The 18,746-nt window shown below is 44.1% G+C and overlaps 1 protein-coding gene across 1 annotated transcript in view; it reads right to left on the bottom strand.

Annotated features, from left to right (window-relative positions):
* The window catches only part of VIT (vitrin), an 85,855-nt gene that overhangs the window by 22,753 nt on the left and 44,356 nt on the right, over positions 1–18,746 (bottom strand). The window contains exons 9-14 of the mRNA XM_045010326.1: positions 18,282–18,482; positions 17,121–17,171; positions 10,422–10,460; positions 10,263–10,319; positions 9,526–9,588; positions 4,029–4,076 (exon numbers count right to left, since the gene is read on the bottom strand). Coding sequence (XP_044866261.1) covers positions 4,029–4,076; positions 9,526–9,588; positions 10,263–10,319; positions 10,422–10,460; positions 17,121–17,171; positions 18,282–18,482 — 459 coding nt within the window. The remainder of the gene's footprint in view (positions 1–4,028; positions 4,077–9,525; positions 9,589–10,262; positions 10,320–10,421; positions 10,461–17,120; positions 17,172–18,281; positions 18,483–18,746) is intronic.

Raw genomic sequence — 18,746 nt, 5'->3', positions numbered from 1 at the left:
TGTAGTGTAGACACAGCCACAGTAATAACCTTCCAAGTAACACAGGAAGTGTGAAGAGTGTCATGTTTACCCATGGGGTGGGCTACAAATAATAAAAACACAATAGAATTCGTGTCACCTTATTTAAACAGAACAGGTGAGAGAAGAGAGCAGCAGCTTTCCAGAGGCAGGGACTCAAAGGAGATTACAGAGGGGATAACAAAGTCTGGACTTAGACTGATGAGTGGCTGAAAATCAGAGCAGTTGGGACATTTCTATGTGGGTCTTTGTTTGACAGCTCGGTAGGAGGAGGGCAGGACAAGGAGCTGGGGGCTGTGCCAAGGCAGGCACAAAAGCCTAGGACTCAGCAAATGGTCAGAAAGCAACAAACAGTTGAGCTACAAGGGACTTTCTAAAATGAAGGGCCTGTGGTGTTCAGTTCAAATGCTGAGCGACCAAGGAGAAAGCAATAAAGTGACAACAAAAAGGGGATTTGGATCAGAGAAGGCAAATTGTGGCAGCGAATTCAGCAGAGGAGAGAATTCATTACCTTGGGATCAGCAACTTATCACTCCACCGAAGGGGGCATGAGTGTTTCCAGTCTCACCCCATTTTCAGGTGTTTAATAATTTTTTTTAAATGTTCAACTTTGGGGCTCAGATTGTTCAGTTTGAGTCCCTCCCTGAAGAAGAGTACTTTTTGAAAATATGAGCAAAACTGATTCTTTCATTGTATTTTACATAGCAAATGGTAAAATACTTATCCTACTATGAAAAAAAATTGCAACCTTGTTTTGAACAGCTCTTGTGCAGCAGGTGGGCGTAGAAAGATGAAATTTGGAAAAGGAAGTAGTCCTCACTGGGGAAAAGTGCCACTGAAGACTTTCCTGAGAACTGGTTATTCTTTGGCAACATTATGAGCCTGCGTAAACACTACACTGACCTCTTGCTTTGCATTGGTCTCATGAAGGGCCTGATTCTCCACTGCTGTGCACCTTTTGGCATCAGAAATCCGTGCACAGTGAAAATAAAAAGTCGCCCTTATGACCAGCTTTGCATTTTCTTTGCCTAGCCATAAATGAGTAAAACAAAGTGTAAAGAGGTGCAGAATCAGGTCCAATCCTGCAAAAACATAAGTACATACTTGTTGGCAGAACCAGAGCCTCAATTTGTAAATTGCACTTACAAGTCATGAAACACCAACATTAAGGTTCCTCAACCTTCCCCTTGCCTACCTGTGTGTATGCATTCCACTGCCATCTTCAATTACAGGGTCACATCATATATCTCAAATAGTACCATATTTTTTCTGCAGTCATGGCCACGTGTGTAATGTGTACTAACTGTGTATCATTGTATGTGAAAGGCACTCAATACACCATACTTGCACAACAGATTGAGTATAACACTGTGGAGTAATTAATTATGAACATTTACCATCCTATCTACACCCCTAAACTTTGCAGCTAAGTCAGATCCATAGTTAAGTGCCTCATCGCCTGATCTGCACTTAAGGCAGGCTCTTGTGCTCCACATGCGTGTCTAGCTGAGATAGCTTCGTAGTTACCTACAATCCAAACTAGTCATGTGAATTTAACATTTATGGAAGGTTGTGGGTCAGCTAACTGATTTATTTTCCATGTAACAATAATGCCATGTACCAAATATTTCTCTGCGCTAATTGGGGAGATGGTCAATTTCTATGGGCCTCCGGATTCTGCCAGCCCCAATTTAATTTTGTTATTGCCATGGGAATTTCAGCTCCCTGTATGGGCAGCTCTCTCCATGCTAATTAGATTTTCCATCACTGGATTGTCACAGCTGTCCATGCTCATTAATACTTCCATTCATTTACATAAGACAGCAGTTGATGCATGCACACTAGAAACCATGCCTTTGAAGTGACACTCTGAATTCATCAGACTTTATCACTGGTCTACACACACATTTGGGTGACAGAGAAAGTACAAATAAGACCGCCCCAATATATTTTCATCAAGTTTGAAAGTAACCTCTCATTTTTATCTCCAAATAGAAATCCTCACCACTAGCCACTGTGCTGCAGTTCATTCCAAACAGATGCACAGAACTTGCCTACAATATGCAGTAAAATGTCCTCTCTCCAACTCTGCCCTCTCTGTGTCAGGGAAACCTGTTCATCTACATAATGATACATAGTTAGGGATATAGAATCACCTCTCCTGACTCAGGTTCTGAGTTTTCATTCTAATGTGCACGTGCTCTGCCACTCATTGGAGCTAATGCAAGTCTAAATTATATCTCAGCTCTGAAGTAATTAGACCTTTCAAGTAAAAATTCTTGAAAATTGGACTTACAAGGCAGAGTTTCACAAAGGAGAGATCAATGAATCTTAGAAGTTAGAGATGGAAAAGATTTATTAGATTATATGGTCCATCCCCATGCCAGGGTGGGACTGTTCCCTATTATATTATCTAATATAACACCATCAATTAACTGGAAGATGAAGCTTGACAAATTCAGACTGGAAATAAGGTGTAAAGTTTTGAGAGAGAGAATAATCAGCCATTGGAACAACTTTTCAAGGGTTGTGGTGGATTCTCCATCACTGACCATTTTAAAATCAAGATTGGATGTTTTTCTAAACCAGGGGTCGGCAACCTTTCAGAAGTGGTGTGCCGAGTCTTCATTTATTCACCCTAATTTAAGGTTTCATGTGCCAGTAATAGATTTTAACATTTTTAGAAGGTCTCTTTCTATAAGTCTATAATATATAACTAAACTATTGTTGTACGTAAAGTAATTAAGCTTTTTAAAACGTTGAAGAAGCTTCATTTAAAATTAAATTAAAATGCAGAGCCCCTCGGACTGGTGGCCAGGACCCGGGCAGTGTGAGTGCCACTGATAATTAGCCTTTGGCATGCAGGGCCAGCTCCAGCATTTTTGCCACCCCAAGCGGCAAAAAAAAAAAAAAAATAAAGCCACAGTTGGTGGCAGTTCAGCGGCAGCTCCACTGCCGTCACTTCATTGTTTCTTCAGCTGCAATTTGGCGGCAGGTCCTTCCCTCTGAGACGGACTGAGGGACGCGCCGCCAATTACCCTCAAAGAGCCGGACGTGCCGCCCTGTTCCGTTGGTTGCCCCAAGCACCTGCTTGCTACTCTGGTGCCTGGAGCCGGCCCTGTAGGCATGTGTGCCATAGGTTGCCTACCCCAGTTCTAAATGCTCTGCACTAGAGATTGTTTTGGGGAAGTTCTATGGCCTGTGTTAAACAGGAGGTCAGACTAGATGATCACAATGATCTCTTCTGGCCTTGGAATCCATGAATCTAGTGTTTGTGTGAGCCAACTTTTAAATGTCTCAAGGAATACAGACTTCCATAAACTCCACGAAGGCATTACATTTTGACAGTCACTCCCAATAGGCTACGAATTCTGCAAATTCTATTTTTGTCTCATCCACCCATTGTGTCTTGTCTATTTCAGATCATAAGCTTTTTGAAGCAGAGACTGTCATTTTCTAAATGTTCGTACAGCACCAAGCACAATGGGGCACTGGCCTGGTTGAGCTCTAGGCACCCGTGCAATACAAAAGTTAAATAATAATTCGCTTGGGACTTTCAGGAGTTTTCTATGTGTTCAGTTTACGTTTCATTATAACCTCTTATATCAGACTAATTGATCGATCTCCTTTCTTAGTGTCGGTAGCCTGACTCTCTGCAGTTCATCATCATGCACCTACATTTTCCGAGAAATACAGTGTTCATTTAGGCCCCTTTTTTTCAGTAGCTAGAAGCCCCTTTTGCAGCATGGTTTGCTGCTCTTTCCAGACCTCATCATTTCTGTTCCTGGAATGGGGCTTGCTTGAGACAGATGGAAGCACAGGGCAGTTTCAACCAGAGATAAACTGAAAGCCACATTTGTCATTGTTCCAGTTCCTGTAAATGGACGTTATTACTGTTAGTGCCATGGGCCTTCTTAAAAGTGTTAGCTCCCCCCAAGGGCGTGGAATGCTAATTATTCCCCGTGTAGTTGCTGGTGGATCTGGTCTGTTTGACTGTGTTAAATATTTACCTGTGTCAAAAAGGCTTGATCCAGGTTTCCACAAGTCAGTTTCCAAAGCTTTCAAGCATAAAAAGAGAAGAGAAATTATTACTTAAAATCACGGCATTCTGGGACATTACAAAGCACTTTGCACAATTTAGAAAAGTCAGTTTGTAGAATGCAACATGATGCAGGGCTGCCCGGGGCGGGGGAGCAAGTGAGGCAATTTGCCCCGGGCCCCACAGGGGTCCCCCACGAGAGTTTTTCGGGGCTCCTGGAGTGGGGTCTTTCACTTGCTCTGGGGGCCCCGGAAAACTCTCGTGGGGCTGGGCCCCTGGAGCTTCTTCCGCTCCGGGTCTTTGGCAGCAATTCGGTGGCGGGTGGTCCTTCCCTTCCGGGACCCTCCGCCGAAGTGCCGGGTCTTCGGCGGCAATTCGGCGGTGGGGGCCCCCCGCCGTGGGTCTTCAGGGCACTTCGGCAGCGAGTCCCAGAGCAGAAGGACCCCCCACCGCCGAATTGCTGCCGAAGTGGGGGCCTCCTGCCGCCAAAGACCCCGGGCCCCCTGAATCCTCTGGGCGGCCCTGACATGATGCATAGAATCTAGTGAGTTTTTTTGGATCAGTAAACCTGGATGCCTTTATGAACACATTTCAAGCCCTATTTAGTGGCCTCTTATCGTCTCCCTCTATATTAAGCACATCTCTTTAAATCAGTTTTGTTCTTTTCATATTCACTTGGGACAAGGCTGGCCTTAGCAATTTTTCTTTTGGCCAGGTCAGCAAAAACGTTCCACCAAACAAGCCTCCCTGCTGCCTCCAATAATATATATCGACTCCTGTCCTACCTCAACTCTTCCAACACCAAAGAGATGAGCTGATTCCTGCTCACACCACATCAGGTAGGAATGTGATAAACACCACCACCTCTGCTTGTATAAATAAATACAAGACTGCCTCTCTTTTCAGGGCACTGTATCACTTGAATAGAAAATAATGTTTTGTCCTGGTTTTTGGCCACTTGGAAGCGCTAACAGTTAGGTGAGATGGTGCAAATGGCAGCAGGCTAGGTGAGCCCATGGGCATGTCAGACACCATCCCTATGTCCATCATAAAATGCTGCTACCTGGCCCTCCATGAAGAACCCTGAGACCATCCTTCCTCCCCACCATTGTCCCCTGAACTACCATATTTCTCGCCATTTTTGATGGACACTCATGATTGGGAGTGGGGAGGGATCACTTAGTGGTTTAAGCATTGGCCTACTAAACCCAGGGTTGTGAGTTCAATCCTTGAGGGGGCCATGTAGGGATCTGGGGCAAAAAGTCAGTACTTGGTCCTGCTAGTGAAGGCAGGGGGCTGGACTCAATGCAACAGGTATATCTCCATATATATGTGTTTTTGTCTGTGGCATAAACCTGTGAATCTTAAGCATTTGAGCACTATTACTCCTAGGTCCCTAAGTCAGCCATCTTTGAGAAGGGCACTTGTTTGTCCTTGTGAAGGGGGGAACAGGCTGCTGGGAAGGAACCTTGGTAGCCTTCCATCCCTAATAAAGGTCTTCAAGCCCCCATGACCTCATTGTACTGAGCATTGTTCAAACACAGAGACACAGTCCTGGGTCTGCAGAGTTTAGAACCTAAAAGACTCAAGAACCGATGAAGGGTTGGGACAGGGATATACTACACAAGCAATGGAGTTTTCTTTTGATGTTGGGGAGAAGGAGGGCAAGAAGGAAATGGGGGCATGAGTCGGGGAGCAGGAGATGGAAGGAAGAGGAAGAGGAACAGTCACTGCTCATCATCAGCCTAGATGTAATCAATTGGCAGTTCTGTAGGCTTGGCAGAGGAGGCGAGTCTTGGTGAGCTTGGGTGGGTGGGAAATGGCTGAGTTAGACTGCAGGGGGACTGCAAGGATTGCAGAAGGGCTTAGGCAGTGGGGTGGTGAACCTGGCTGCAGACATGTCATGTATTGATCGTTTGTTAATAGAGTGCCAAACACGTGTCAACTTTTGTTGTGGAGGTGAGCAATAATTTCCAGTGAAAAAAGCTTTGTACTTCGCCTTAGCAGCCACTGGAATCTTCATAGGCCTCCAAAGGGAAAGGTTCACACAAAACAAAACTCGAGCACAGCTGGTTCTATGAAAGGTGTAACAGGGCGGTACTCACCCCTGCGGCGCCTCCTGCTGGTGACTCATGGAATTAGCTCCGTCCAGCGCCGGAGCGCCCTCTGCAGGCCAGTGATCCACCTGTTCGTCTGGCCCCCGTGTCCCTCCCTGGACCCGGTGCCCCTTTCTCTGGGGTGCTGCCCCCTGACAATAACCCCCATCTCTCTGGGTCTCCCCTCCTTAGGTAACCCTCACCCTCTATCCCTACCTTGCCTCAGTGTATGGCTACTGCCAGTCATTGTCTAGCCCCACACTCTGGGGCAGACTGCAGTCTCAGCCAACTCATCCCTGGCAAGGAGGGTTTGGACCTGCTGCTTTGTCCTACCCCTGGGCCGCCCTCTGCAACCCACAGTACCTATCGGCCCACTCCTAGGTCGCAACCTGGGGCTTTCTAGGCTGGAGCTCCGCGGCTCCTCAGCCTTCCCCAGCCCTGCTGCACTCAGGTACCTGGTCTCTCTTTCCCAGCAGCTAGGCCCATCTCTCTCTGAAGGCAGAAGAGAGACTGTCTGGGCTCCTAGCTTCCCTGCCTTTTATAAGGCCCTGCTCCTCAGTTTGGGGCGTGGCCCCCAGCTGTAGCCACTTCCCCAATCAGCTCAGCTCTGTCAGGCCACTTTTAACCCCTTAAAACCCCGGAGCAGGGTCCACCCTGCTACAAAAGGCCACTCTTCCATCCCATCACGGGAAAGAGTGCATTCTTCACATGTAATTTGTTCTACAAACACATCAGCTGTGCACATCCAGGGGAAAAAAGATGTTTTAAAATTTAAAACCTATTATAGCTGCATCGTACTTGGAACTAATCTGCCCTTCCACACTCACTATGACCAGGCAAGATGAGCTGAAGTAAAAATGGACAGTTGGTTGTTACAAGGGAATGTACCGTCTCCAAACAAAATATTTCTTTTCACAACCATCTCATTGTTAAGGGCGATGCTTGTGCTCAAGCTCGCGGCCCAGCCTTCATGTATTTTTGAATGGAGCACTGGCTCTTTGATTCTTCTGGATTGTTCAGTCTCACCACTGATGGGTTCTTTTCAGTAGCACAAATGATTCTGACATGGTAAAGATCATCCCATTGATGGTCTGTATTTTTGTTGTGAATCACAAGAAAGGAATCACTAAATTTTTGTCCCGGCACTTGAGATGTGGCAGAAATGCAAGAACAAAAACAAGGGGGAGAATGGTTAGAGTTTCTACTTAAGAGCTACTTCCACTCAGATGATGACAAAACAGATTGTTTCAAGAGCCTCACAGATCATTCCAAACCCTTATGATTGAGCTCTGTCTACTGCTCCTTCAGGCAGTGTTTCAGTGCTCACATCCTTTAACAAGTTTCTACCAAGGAGTGGTCCCTCCCTTTTCTTTTACAAACAGTCTTTTTTTTTTCATATACAAGTGATAAATGACAAAAATTGAGTGGGCTGATTGCAAATGGGACAATCCTTAAATCTCAGCGAGAACAGCAGGTTGACAATAATGTCTTATTCCTTGGGATTATAAGAAGAGGGATGATAAGGAAAGCTGTAGATGAAATTCACATCCCCGAGAGACAGAAATTAAAATTCTTGAAAGGAGCCAGGACTTATTACATGATGACTGCCCAGTATGCTCTGAACAATCTGTGGTATATTGAGGACTTTGTTGAAATTGCAAGCTGTTACTTTAAGAGTGGGAGTGGGGGTTTCCTTGTCCTGACTGCAGGCTCGGGTTGTTCTGCAGGGAAGTGTATGATGATAATCAGTCTGGAAAGAACCAGCCTAGAACAAGGTGGAGTGAGTAGTGCCTCTTTGAGTTAGGGAGAAGCCTGCTATGTCTCTTTCTGTGTTTAATTTCTGTGTGTTCTCCAGTAGTCTAAGAATAAAAGTAGTGTTATATTGCAACCTTCCAGGAAGAATATTTGATGTTTTCATCTAAATTCTCTGTGTGTATTCAATTAATATAACACAGCCTACCCATAAAAGAGGGTGTGAACTCTCAATTTGTTGACTTTTGAAATGCAGCAAGATTAGGGTTTTTGCATTTTGAGTACTTCATAAACAATTTTGTGGTGGTGATGGGGTATGGCTTTTTTTTAAAAACCCAAGTTTAAGTTCTTGAGAGTGTGAAGAACTACATGAAGAGTTTGGTCACTATCAGTTGCCTGGGGAAGATGAAATTCCTGAAGAAGTGTAGGAAGAAGCTTGGCAGGAAAATGGATTTATCTGGATGGATGTCAGCTTAAACAAGTGTGAGTAGACTAATGACAAAAAAACTTCTCAAGCACCAGGCCAAGACTGCAGAACTGATCCTGGTTGTTCCACAAGAAGTGTGTGCTCACCTTGTGTGATTAAGAAAAACAAAACTTCATTCCAAGAGTGCATGGAGTGGGCCAGTAGCTTCCCTTCAATCATGTGCTGAAGTTGGCTGGGAGCAACAATTTTGAGATGCCAAAACTGGTGTTGAAAAAGATGAAGATGGGGACTTGTTGGGAATACAACAAGAATCAAAAGACTGGTTTTTGGGGGGTTGGTTGTTTTCCTTGTGATTAAAACAATATCATCATTCATGAGCTGGAACTCCTGTTTTGTAACTGCCTTGGAGAAACATTAGGATGTTTGAACAAAAATATTAGCAGAAATAAAATACCTTCTTCACAATAAACAACTCTCAGCATCGTGCTCCCTCCCCCTTAGGGACAGGTTCTCCCAGATTGGAACACCTGCAGCTCCTTCAGTCTGCATGACATGACTCCTGCTGGTTTTGAGCCAACCTCCCCCCGCACATGGTGTCACATCCATGTGGAATCAGAGAATCTGGGCACAGCTGTGAGTGGCATCCCCTAAGTAGCTCATCTGCACTAGAAGCTCATGTGGGCAGGTAAGCCTGGGCACCAGCCCACACTTCTCCACACCTCCCCGCACCAGTTTTGGCAGGCATGAGAGATGAGTGAGGGGATAAACAAAAGGCACAGAATATATATGATGGAGAGAACAAATAAGTATGACAGAGGGGGGCCATATCAGGGCAAAAGCTAAGGAAGAGGAAAAGGAGGGAGGAAGATTGAAGCAGGGGGAAGGAGCATCAGACATTTGCTCTCTTTAACATACAATTTGAATGCCCACCAAAGAAATTGTCAACATCATGGAGACATTAATTCACACAACTTTACACTAGAGCATATCAGTTACTGAGCTAGTACTTCGCTTCATATTCACAAATATGGTGGCATGATGTAACAGCTGTTCAGTAGACAAATTGCTACGTGTCTCATGGGATCACCCTGAAAATTGCATGAAATGTTACTTATGATCCTATCTTGAAGGGCAAACATTTGAAACGAAAGGGAATGAGGGGACTTTAGGCAATTTCTAACAGTAGACCTTACCGAGATGGACTGGAGACCCGGCAGGTTTCCGGAAGGCTGCGACAGGCTCTTGGCGTTGAATACCTGTGTGATTTGACACAAGGCTCAACTTCAATTGGTTAGTACAGAGGAATGTGATTACAGGGTGTACAATGGACCTGAAAGTAATTCTCATTGATTTCTTTTGAAGACAAATGGAAAAGGAAGACAGTAACTGAACAAAGAAGTACCTTTAAAGACTGAGACAAAGGGTCAAATTAAGATCTAGTGAAAGTGGATGCTTCTCAGAGAAGTTGTACCGACTTATACCAGGCCTGAATCAAGGGTGCAGAATGACTCCTTCAAAGTGCTAAGCTAACTCCACTGCTGGACACTGAGGGAACTCAGTGACTCTCAGGATCAGGCCCTGGATCCCCAGATTGAAAGGCACCCGAGACATGGTTATAGAGCCCAAACCCCGACGGTTTAGCAATAGCAAATGTACCCTTGTTGAATGGTTTGAGATATTTAGAGAACAATTATAAGATTATTTTCATTTCTTTATTCTTTATCCAAACAAGTAGCCCTTGTTAATTAAGTATATTCCCATGCAATAATCAGTGCAATGTTTGTTAGCATTGCAGACTGCTGGAGAAGAGCTTAGAAAATGAAACAGTATTTGTATTGTTTTTGTATTATTGTATTATTTAACTCTCAGTAGATGCGAATGGTATAATTTGCTACAAAGAGACATTTGAAAAGTTACTTAAAGCCTTTACCTGTATTGGCTCGAGGAATATTTCTGTTACTTGCGTAGGGTGAAGTGCTCCTGGATGCTTTGAAAACATTTTATTGGTCAGTGCACAGAACTGAAATAGAATTGCTTTCATTATTTTAATTATAAAATCTACTAAGTCTGTATTAGTTTAAGGACATACCTTGATTCTGGCCTCTTCCTTGTGCGGCCTGAACCTGCCCTAAGTAGGCATTAAAATGGAAAATGTCATTAGATTATGTTTAGTTCAAGACTGCCATTATCTGGGATTTTCAGTGAGTTTCATTTTGTGCTTGTCAGAGTTAATGATGTGTATATGGAGTTTCTTTATACTGCAGCAATGTGCTTGTGCTTATTGTTCATACATTTAAGTTGTTTCATTTGGGGGCAAAGTAAAAAATATATAGTTCTTGGTTTTTGTTTTTGTTTTAACATTTGCCACTTTACATTTAGAAATGTTACTTGTACAGGACAGTAGGGCTGCAGGAACAACTTCATAGTTATGGTTGGGACTTAGTTTCCATTATAACCCTGATTTAAACTTTATTGTTTCCCCAGCTTCATTGTTCTTATTAAGTATTTGCATTGCAGCATTACCTAGGAGCCCCAGCCAAAGACCAGGACTTCATTGTGCTAGGTGCTGTACAAACACAGAACAGAGATGGTTCCTGCCCCAAAGAGTTTACAGTCTGAAGATAAGTCAAGAGACAACAGATGGATATAGGCGGATGGGGAAGCCCAAAGAAATAACAAGACAAAACATAACTAATAGGGCAGAATCTATTTCTATCCGAAATTTCTAATTCCTCATCTCTACACAAGGAAGATGTTTTAAAGATTAATAGCATAAAGTGGTTTTGAAAAGCAGGACGTTAACACAAAGTTTTGAAGAGTTCACCAACGAAACCACAATTTTTTAGTCATGGCTCAAAGATACATTATAAAAAACGCACAATCTTTAAATTTATTTTATTCATTAGTTTCCTTAGCAAGAGCCTGATCCAAAGCTCCCTGAAATCCATGGGATTTTTTCATTTGATTTCAGCGGACTTTGGATGAGGCCCTATGAGGTAGTATCTCGGGATCAAACTGATAAGATTAGGTGGAAAAGCTTTGAGTTATTAGCTCCGAAAAATCGGAACCTTTGATTGCTCCAAACGATCTCGGTGTTGCAAAAGCTGGGGAAAGTAACCCCATCTTGGAACAAATTAGAATCTCCACTGGCATAACTTGCTGAGCTTGTAAGTTCCATACTGCATCATATAGCTCCCTTCCCAGGTATTCCTGGAAGCTCTCCCCAAAGAACTTAGGAGCTCCAGGAACCAAATAAACCCAGTTTAAGAAACTGGCAAACATAAGAGGTGAAACTGGCAGAGCCTGTAAACTCCAGAAGCAAGTCACTCAGGTTCAAGGAGCTTAGAAAAAACTCACAGACACACCTAGCAAATCTGGCTGAGTTTTTACGTTCTGGAGGGAAACATCTGTTTATGCAGCAGAGTCTGTACAGAACTTTTGCAGTGGACTCTTTCCCCTTTGGAGGGCCTGAAGAGATTTTAGCATATGCCACAGAATCCAAAGAGGATTAACGATGAACCTGAGACCTCTCCAGGGGTGGTGCTGCCACAACGGAGTCCATAACGTCTATTGAACACTATTCACAAGGCCACTAGGAACACAGTAAAAGAGTCAGTTGTCAAAGAGAAAAAAGATGAGATCAGTATCAAAAGACTCTAACCCACTAACCTGGCATCCCCTCACTCCCCCACATGCCAAGATCAAACACAACCTGGCCCTGTATTTACAATCCTTTTGTCTACACTGGGTTTTGAGGAAACTAGCCCCTGAAGACTGTTACCAATGCCTCAGAATGGTGCTTAGTTCTGTTGGCCTTCATTAGCCCAGATAAACAGGAGGGTTTATGAATTACGGCTCCAGCGCCTACAAGGGTTGTTCTTCTTTTAAATATAAGACAAGCAGGGCCGGCTCCACCTGTTTTGCTGCCCTAAGCGGTGAAGGAAAAAAATAAGAGAAAAGAAAGAAAAACCTGATTGAGCTGCCGCCGAAGTGCTGCTGGAGAGGAAGAGACGGAGTGAAGGGCCCGCCACCGAATTTCCGCCGAAGACTAAAACTAAGCCCCCGAAGTGCTGTCGAAGACCCGGATGTGCCGCCCCTTTATATTGGCCGCCTCAGGCACCTGCTTCCTTCACTTGTGCCTGGAGCTGTCCCTGAAGACAAGCCAGGGAGCCTGCACCACTGCAGTGTGTTAAAAAGTGAGTGTTTATTGAAATGGAGCACTGAACAAGCAGGGGGCTGTGGCATGGCAAGGAGAGGTCTGTGACAAACTGGTGGCAGGTGGTCAAACAGAGTGAATCCCCAGAAGAAAGCGATCAAAAGTTAACAAGGTGCAGACCTGTTCAGCTGAGTGCTATGACTGCAAACCGCAGAGAGGGCAGTAAAGTCCAGTTACTGGAGCTTTGGGAGAAGTCAGGAATTAATGTTAAATGTGTAACTGCAGACCAGCTCTGGGATGCTTTGATTAAATATGACCAGGCAGAACACATAGCTAATACTCTGCAACCTAGGCCTAGAATAAAGAAAATGCATTCTGTGCCAAGGAGCTAGTACGAGCCCATGGCTGGAAACTGATCCCAGTCTTATCGTGAGCATGAACCAGAGGTCATGGTGGCTGCGGAGGAAGATAGCTAGGCCAAGGGCACAGAGGTGGAGATGGATGGGCCAACCCAGCCAGCACAGCTGAGCAGAAGAGAAAGTTGTGACCTGGAGTGGGAAAAACTGCAAGATCATACACAGCAACGGGAACTGGAGTGAGAGAAAGACTGAAAGCAGCGTACAGAAGTTGTGAAGCAGTGGCTGCAGGAATGGCAGCAGCTGGGCCAGCAGGCAGTTCCTGGAGGAGTAAGTGGTTAGGGTTATCTTAGGAAAGAGCCAAGGTCCAAAAATACACTCCAGGTTTTTTCCCCCAGTGCCAGGTGAGAGATCTTCTTCAACAGCACAAATGTGTAGGTAGATACTGTTAGACAAGTGGGCTTAGTCCTCTCATCTTGCTCCACTGCTTCTAGGAAGGCCTAGACCTACTCAAAAACAAGGCCTGTCTGGACTATGTGAATCAATAAAAAGTAGCCTTACTGGAAAATTCTCATCTGACCTAGAGGCCTATGTACTGAAATACCTACAGAGTAAGAAGGCCTATTACAGCATGTACATTTGTATGCTTAAATTTATTTATTTATTAGGTGCATTCCAATAGTGCCTAATTCAGGCCTACCGAGTATCATGCATCTTGCACTAACATTCATGCATTAGGCAGCCCTCTCATTAGGGTTGACAACTTTCTAACTGCTGACAACCAGACCCACCTGCCCCACCCCTTCCTCGTGAGGCTCCACCCCCTGCTCCACCTCTTCCCCCAAGACCTCACCCCCAGCTCTACCTTCTCCTCCAGGCCCCACCCCCCACTCATGTCTCTCCCCTGCATCATTCGCTGCTCTCCCCTGTCCCCATAGCTGGAGCCTCTCCACCTCCCTTCCTCCTCCCCCTGCTGGGCTTCCTCTGCTCCTGAGCTGCAGACCCTGATGCAGAGCCTGCCTGCTCGCAAGATGCAGGTAGGAGGCAGCCCCGGCTGAGTAGGGACTGGCGTGGATTGATGCCCCATTGCCTTCCCCCCATCACCCACCCGCAGTACCCAGACTTTTGATGTCCAGTCAGTATATCTGACCGGACGCTCCCAGGTCCCCTTTTCAACCAGACTTTCCGGTCGAAAACTGGGCACCTGGCAACCATACTTATCATGCCTAAATCATGTGAAAGATTGGGCCTGTAGTGCAGCAGGCCCATCCCTACTGTTTTTTTTTGCCAGATTCCATGTAATCTACTGAGACAATCAATGTTTAGATATAAAATTTGGGGGTTTTATATTATAGTCATGTTTTTCTGACAAGGAAAACAAGGTGGAAACAAAAAAGGAAGACTATAAGGAAGGAAGCACAAATACAAGGACTGTTAGGGGCAGCAAGGAGTATTTTCTTCTGAGAGACTCTAAGCCATAAATCACCTTTGGTTTAATCATGTAAACTTTTCCTAATACCAGTGGTTGGTAGTGGCAAAGCATCTTTTCTTATAGATGCACCACAGTGGTAATCGTTTGAACTACACTGTGTTCCGAGTGAGTTTACTCTGGAGGTGCCTTTTGAAAGCAAGTTACCAATGTACCATGATGGTCAGATGTGAGTCCCCATTAGCCAGGACAAACAAGAGAGGGTTTGATTCCTTCTCCAGTTTCTACAGGATCTCACTGTTTTTAAATTTTGGACCAGACAGATTGTGGTGTGAAGCTGGGCATCCTCAAAAGCTCCAGTCTGCATCATAAAAGTGAGTACTGAATGCATGTAAGGCTGAGGCCTCTGAGAGGGAATCTGTGACGATCAGACAAAAATGGGGCCTTTCTAAAAAATTTTTTTGGCAATAGCTTGATTTTTTTTAAATGAAGTATTTAGAATTCAGAAGACAGTCTCACCAGATGACATCAATGATGCAGTAGGCCAGATTTGGGGTATAAATACTGTGCTTGGCAATGTCCTAAAAATTATATTAATGTGTTTGGTCCCAATTGTGTTCCTGACAGCAGGCTATCTCCCATGGTCCTCAGCACTGATACATGATGAGATACCGCCCCACACCATGAGCCCTTATAATCTTTCTGCATGTATAGCCTTTCTTCTCTTTTGGGAAGAGATTCACATTAGGAACCTAATTCAAGAAATTTAAGAAGAAACCTGGATCTAAAATGCGATCAGGAGACTAATCAAAGACAAATAAAAATCACGAGTACATTACATTTTAAAGCCTTCGGATGAAATCCTGGTCCCACTGAAGTACATGACAAAACTACCATTGATTTCAATCGGGCTAGAATTTCACCCTTAATCTACATTCTCTTGCTGATTTGGGAGCTCAAACAGGCTCTTAACTCCCTTGTAAAGAAGACATGGCCTAACTTGGGTTCTGCCCTGCATGAACATGAACGAGAAAAGGGAGAAGCACACAAAGGACCAGATTTATAAAGGTATTTAGGTGCCTAAAGATGAATTCAGGCACCTAGAGGAATTTATAAAAGTGCCTAAAAGGAGTTAGACACCTAATCCCATTGACATCTGGTTTGGTGCTTTTGAAAATCCCACTAGGCACCTATCTGCATTTTAGCGCAATTAAATGCATTTGTAAATCTGTCCCTCACAGACTACAGCCCAGATCCTCAAAGGTATTTAAGTGAAATCAATGAGAATTAGACACCAAAATACCTTTTGAGTATCTGGATTTACGGCCCTCTGTCCATCTTTGTGCAGAGCAGGAGCATAATCCAGTTGGAGAGAGCTCACAGGCACTGCACAAGGCCACTACATTTTGTAGGTCCCCAAAGGGGGAATGAAGGGGTGAAGTGAAGGTGGAACTGAATTGGTCCAGAAGAGATGCCCTGGTGTAGAAGAGAATGGAGAGCCAGACTGAGCCAGAGTTCCATAAAGGTCTTTCACTGCAGCACAACTCCTCACATGACAATCTGCCCTAGAGATGAACACTTGCACATTAGAATAAATGCCTCAAGGAATCAAAATCTTTCCTCTCCTTCCTATTTTTTTCTCCCCAATGCTTTCAAGGTGTACCTCAGTGATGAGGATAGGATTCACAACTTAATTTAATGAATCTTGTTCTCAGTACTTGAATTAGCTAGCAGATAACCATTGCATCCATCTGGTAGGATACTGAATGGCTACTCTTAATTTCAAAGGAGCTTATTTAACAAGACAAAACATCCCAGCTTTGCTTTCAGATATATGGACACCATTCCCATTGGCTTCAGTGACAGTTGTATCTGAGCAGAACCGAGCCCAAGGTGCTCGGAAAGGGTAGCAGATGTAACAGCTGAGCACAGCGCGTGTTCCTTTTCACTCAGTAGAAGCCAGATTTCAGTGCTCAGTCTGGAGAAACTTGCTAGCATTTGAAAATGTGTTTCTTTTTCTTCTCAGCTGAGTAATTAAATACTGCAAGTTGCTTCAAATATTTGTATTACAGCTTGTGGGCTAGAATGGAAGCAGGTTTCTGGATCAAGATGAAGGAGGAACTTTGACCAAACATGATGCTGTTGTCAATAACACTAATGCAAAGCCAGGAAAAACATCACATTTATGCCAGACCCTGAGCCTTGGTCCGAGGTTTTCCAAACAGCCCTGGCCTAACTTAAGTCACTGTTTCAAAGCTTTCAGCTCTCACTGAGTGAGTTTAAATAATTATCCCACAGTCTGAATTACATACGTCAGAGCAATATTAAAGTTTTGTTTTTTGGCAGGGGGAGGGGAGAGAGTGTAAGATGAGAGGGGCCAATATGAAAATATGCATCAAGTAGCTCAGGGGGCTTGGAAAAGTTCCAGTGTTGGAAGACTGAGTGCCCCTAACTTACCAAGGCAGAAACTTGCAACAAGTGTCTCAAGTTAAACACCTAGGTAACAGTGGTTCATTTTCAGAGATGCTGAGCACCAATATCTCCCACTGGAATTGTGGGTGCTCAGCATCTCTGCAAATTAGGCTGTGTGTTTATTTTCATGTTTACATACGGATTTAGATGATTCATTTCAGGCCCCCATGTTTGGAAATGCTGACCCAGGTTTGTGCAGGATTTCCTCAAACTCCACTTTGAAATCCTGGCCGTTCTGAAGTCAATGGGAGTTTTGCCTCTGGCTTCACTGGGGCCAGGATTTCACTCCAGTTTTGCAAATCTGAGCCTTAATGATACTGAAACACGGCTGCTTTAATATGCACTTTATCCACTCCTCACAACTACTGTACTTACTTGATGCTGCAGCTGCCACAGCTGAGTAAACTGGATGGACACTGCTAGGACCTAGGCAGAAACAAAACAGTTTCTAACTGTAAAAGGTGTTAAACAATAGAAACAATGTACATGCTTGTTAATGAATGAAAGTGTGTGTGTAGGGGGGCGGGGGGATCAGGGAAAATCAGGTCGGAAAAGTCCATAGTAGAGATCTTCTGCTGAGGGTCCTTTTTAGGGTCCAAGATGGGCGGGGGGGGGAGTAATTGCAAAAAAATCTATTTTGAGTAATATACTTGAAAGTGATCATGAAAAGATGGTCATATCTGCATGTTGAATTATCAGCCCACCTGTACAGCTGGCCAGATCATTCAAAGGAGTATTTGTTGAATAATACATTTGAAAATTATCATGATTTTATTGTGGGCAGAGGAGGGTCCGAACTCAGGTGGAACAATGCAATTCAGATGTAACTCTAATTTTATCTATTTGGAAGTAGTATCTATAAGGGTACGTCTTCACTACCCGCCATATCGGTGGGTAGCAATCGATTTCTCAGAGTTCGATATATCGCGTCTCATCTAGACGCGATATATCGAACTCCGAATGCGCTCCCGTTGACTCCGGAACTCCACCACCGTGAACGGCGGTGGCGGAGTCGACGGGGGAGCCGCGGACGTCGATCCCGCGCCTTGAGGACGGGTAAGTAATTCGAACTAAGGTACTTCGACTTCAGCTACGCTATTCGCGTAGCTGAAGTTGCGTACCTTAGATCGAACCCCCCCCAGTGTAGACCAGGCCTAAGTAGCACGTCTTACTCCTGAGATATATATAGACTTGTAGATAACTAATATGAATGTAGCTGCTTATACCTATTACAGTCTATACTTACATAACATGAGGTTTATGTTTATGAAACATACTTTCTTCCAGATGGGCTTTGTAACCTCTCAAAAATCCATATTAACACTCTTAACACACTAATTCCACCCCGCCTTTTTGCTGATTCTTTTATACATTATTAATATTCCTACATTGTATTATTTAATACATTTTGATGATCTACTAAACAAGGGCCAATTAGACCTATTATTGAAATATTATTAATTATTATTATTATTATTTATTAGGAAAATCGAAGGTCAACAAGACAGTACAAATCCCTGCCTTCATTCTACTGACCTATATCCCTGACCCTATGCACTGCAGATCGAGGTTTGGCAGCGGTAATAGCAGTTGTAGTGCTGGTTGTTGCAGGGGATGTAGTTGGCTTTGGTCTTGTGCTGATAGGTTCTGGAGTCATGGTGGGCTTCAGAGTTGTGGTAACCTGTGTAGTTGGTACTGGTCCCGGAGACGTCTGATATTCTTTGCGGAGTGCATCGGCTATAAGCGTGTTTAAAAGTTATATATATACCGTATATCATGTAATTAGATATGACATATGTAGAAACATCATAAATGGTGTCAACTTGTTTAAAATGAGCAACAAAGTAGCCCAAGTTCATTCTGGCCACATCCCTGAAAATGTCTATGAGCACGAACCCCATTCATGCCTTCACTTCTGTGTGGATATATAGCATATGTCTTGATGTGGTATAATATCACACCATTCTGCAGAAAGCAGTTACAAGGAATTAATCTGGAGCA

The sequence above is a fragment of the Mauremys mutica genome, chromosome 3 (genome assembly GCF_020497125.1).
Source record: "Mauremys mutica isolate MM-2020 ecotype Southern chromosome 3, ASM2049712v1, whole genome shotgun sequence".
Lineage (NCBI taxonomy): Eukaryota > Metazoa > Chordata > Testudines > Geoemydidae > Mauremys > Mauremys mutica.
Note: the sequence above shows the minus strand (reverse complement) of the source record. Positions and strands in the feature narration are given on the sequence as shown.